Source organism: Typha angustifolia, chromosome 15 (genome assembly GCF_048772165.1).
Source record: "Typha angustifolia cultivar Huaian chromosome 15, ASM4877216v1, whole genome shotgun sequence".
In the NCBI taxonomy this organism is placed as follows: domain Eukaryota; kingdom Viridiplantae; phylum Streptophyta; class Magnoliopsida; order Poales; family Typhaceae; genus Typha; species Typha angustifolia.
In genome coordinates this window covers 15,019,527-15,022,006 of record NC_133253.1, presented here as the reverse complement: position 1 = coordinate 15,022,006, position 2,480 = coordinate 15,019,527, and the positions used below count along the sequence as shown (strand labels likewise).

General features: G+C 43.3%; 1 protein-coding gene across 1 annotated transcript; it reads right to left on the bottom strand.

Moving 5' to 3' along the window:
• Positions 1–884: 884 nt before the first annotated feature.
• On the bottom strand, positions 885–2,054 carry LOC140778938 (uncharacterized). Its single transcript, XM_073123845.1, has one exon. It carries the CDS (start codon positions 1,942–1,944, stop codon positions 1,159–1,161), a length of 786 nt encoding a protein of 261 aa, XP_072979946.1. The 5' UTR covers positions 1,945–2,054; the 3' UTR covers positions 885–1,158.
• Between the last annotated feature and the right edge of the window lie 426 nt (positions 2,055–2,480).

Here is a 2,480-nt window from a genome sequence, read left to right as displayed (position 1 = left end):
CTGGATTTCTTTCCCGGGATGAATTAAAAAGTCTCAGGAGTTAATGTTAGGTGAAATGGAACAAGGATTACAATGTATCAACCTAAGCATTACAATGTATCAGCAAACATTACAATATATTAGCCATCCTCTCCTAAGTAATAAATTTCTAACTGTGTCCTCCTCAAATGGAAAAGAAGAACAAGAATTTTATATATGTTCAAACCTAACAATCTTTGTGCCTTCCCCCATATGTCAATGTATAATATTCTGAAAGCCTGTTACGGGTTGGTGCTTTACAAAATTCTCATAGGCTCCAAATAAAAAACAAAAGTCTCAGTTCAGATTCTTATGCAGAAATATCGAGGAGATGCACATGAATCAGTGGTCATATGACGTGGATGATATGATCTAAACCCATTTGAGTATTATATATTAGGTAAGCTGACTCATATTGTCTGGCTCTTTTCATTGTATATGGTCCTCAAAGAAGACACGTCAAATATACAAGAAAAATCGCCATTTATTAATTATTGTCATAGTTTAATAGCTTATAAGTTTTTTTACTATGTTAACTTACGAACTGTTCGAAAAGCTGTGAATTTTATATCCCATTACTCTTGATACCCAGAGGATTTCATTCACGAACAGCTAATAGGCATCAGAAGAAGAGGAAGAAACTTCTACGAAGCAAGAGGATATGAAAAATATTAAATCCAATTAATCAATTTCCGGTTAAAAGATTTCCCATATATATCTCCCTACTCGCAATGGCAACTAATTAGATCGATTCAAGAAAATGTATATACTAATTAGAGAATAAATTAACGAACGGACGCATCTTATCTTCATGTCTACAATAGTTATTTGTAATTATTGTATTGGCCACCGCGTTAACAATCAAATCTCCTTCTTTTCATTTCATTGAAGCAAAACTATGCAGATAACCCAGAATTATGAGAAATAAATAAACCAACTTCTAGCTACATATCTCCCTCCTTGGTAAGCAAGGAAAATTTAACGAATGAATTGAATCATATCATTCACATTGATCATCACGCTCCAACATCGGAGCATACTAGAACAAAAATAAGAAAATTGAGGAAGAAAAAGAACTAGAAAAAGTTATTATCCATCTATACCGGAGTTATTTCGAGGAGCGTTGCGGTGAGATCGACGTCAGTAATCCGAAAGCGTCCTCATGGTCTCCATGACGGAGGGCGAGAATGGCCCCCCCACGTTAGGCATTTGCGGGGAGAACATCGCCGAGTCCGGATACCGATAGAAGGCCGCCGGCGAGCAGAAGAGGTCCCCGTGGCCAGGCGCGAAGAACGGCACGTCTGACATGAACGGAGGCGGCGGCGGAGGAGGTGGCATCTGGTGGTCGAATCCGAGACGCGATGGCATAATCGTCGAGGACAGCGAAGAGCAACCGACGTAGGGGGCCTCCGCATTGTTAACCATGCAATTCTCCGACGAGGACGCGGAGTCGTCCTGCGTAGGAGTGGCGACGAGGCTCGAGGGATTATTGCAATTGTCCTTAAAACCACAGGTGGAGGGCGGCTGCGGCGGCGGAGGACGAGGAGGAGGAGGAGGAGCCGATGAGGACGTCGAGTTGGATGATGCCGCAGAGGTGGAATCGAGGCCGGTGAGCTTCTGGACGAGCGCCATAAAGTCACGGGCGTGTGTGTGAATGATCTTCGGGGAGTGGGTGTAGATTATCACCGGTTGTTGCCGCGGCGGCGGGTGGTGGTAGTTGCTGCTGCTGTTGTTGTTGTTATTATTATTGTTGTTATTGGTATTACTATTGCTATTATTATTGGTGGCGGTTCCGGTGGACGAGGAGGAGGATGTTGTGGTGGTGGTGGAGGAGGAGGAGGTGGTCTTCTGGATGAGATGCGAGTCCTTGTGGATCTTGAGAGGGGCGGGACGGGCGGCGTTAAGGTCTCGCGACGACGGGCTCATGACGGCGATGATCAAGAAGAAGGAAGAAGAGAGCTAAATTTGAGATTGAGAAATGGGAGGAAGGAATTTAATGGTGATGGGGAGAAGAGCGAAGAGTCGGTTTGCATATATATATATATATATATATATGTATATGTATATGTATATATTTATAAATATATATTTATATATATACATACGCACATTAAAGAGGTAAAGGAAATGGGGGAGGGGTTTGCCAGCGCCAGCCAAGCTGACCGTTGACAAAAAAAGAGGGTGTGGTGGGAGGATTTCAGGAATTGTAGGAGAATCCGTTGGGGAGGAAGAGTGAGAGACGAATACTTGTCGCCGAGAGAGTGGATGGCGCTGCGGATTCACTTCTAGCCCTCTTCATTTCCACAAATTCCAATACGAGATGTTCACACGTTTCCTCTCTCCCTCTCTCTCTCTCTCTCTCTCTCTCTCTTTTCTTTTAATTCTATTATTTTTACCACTTTTGCATGTGCCACGTGTGTATGCAGACGTATGAAAGAGAACGATCGGATGATCACCGCTAC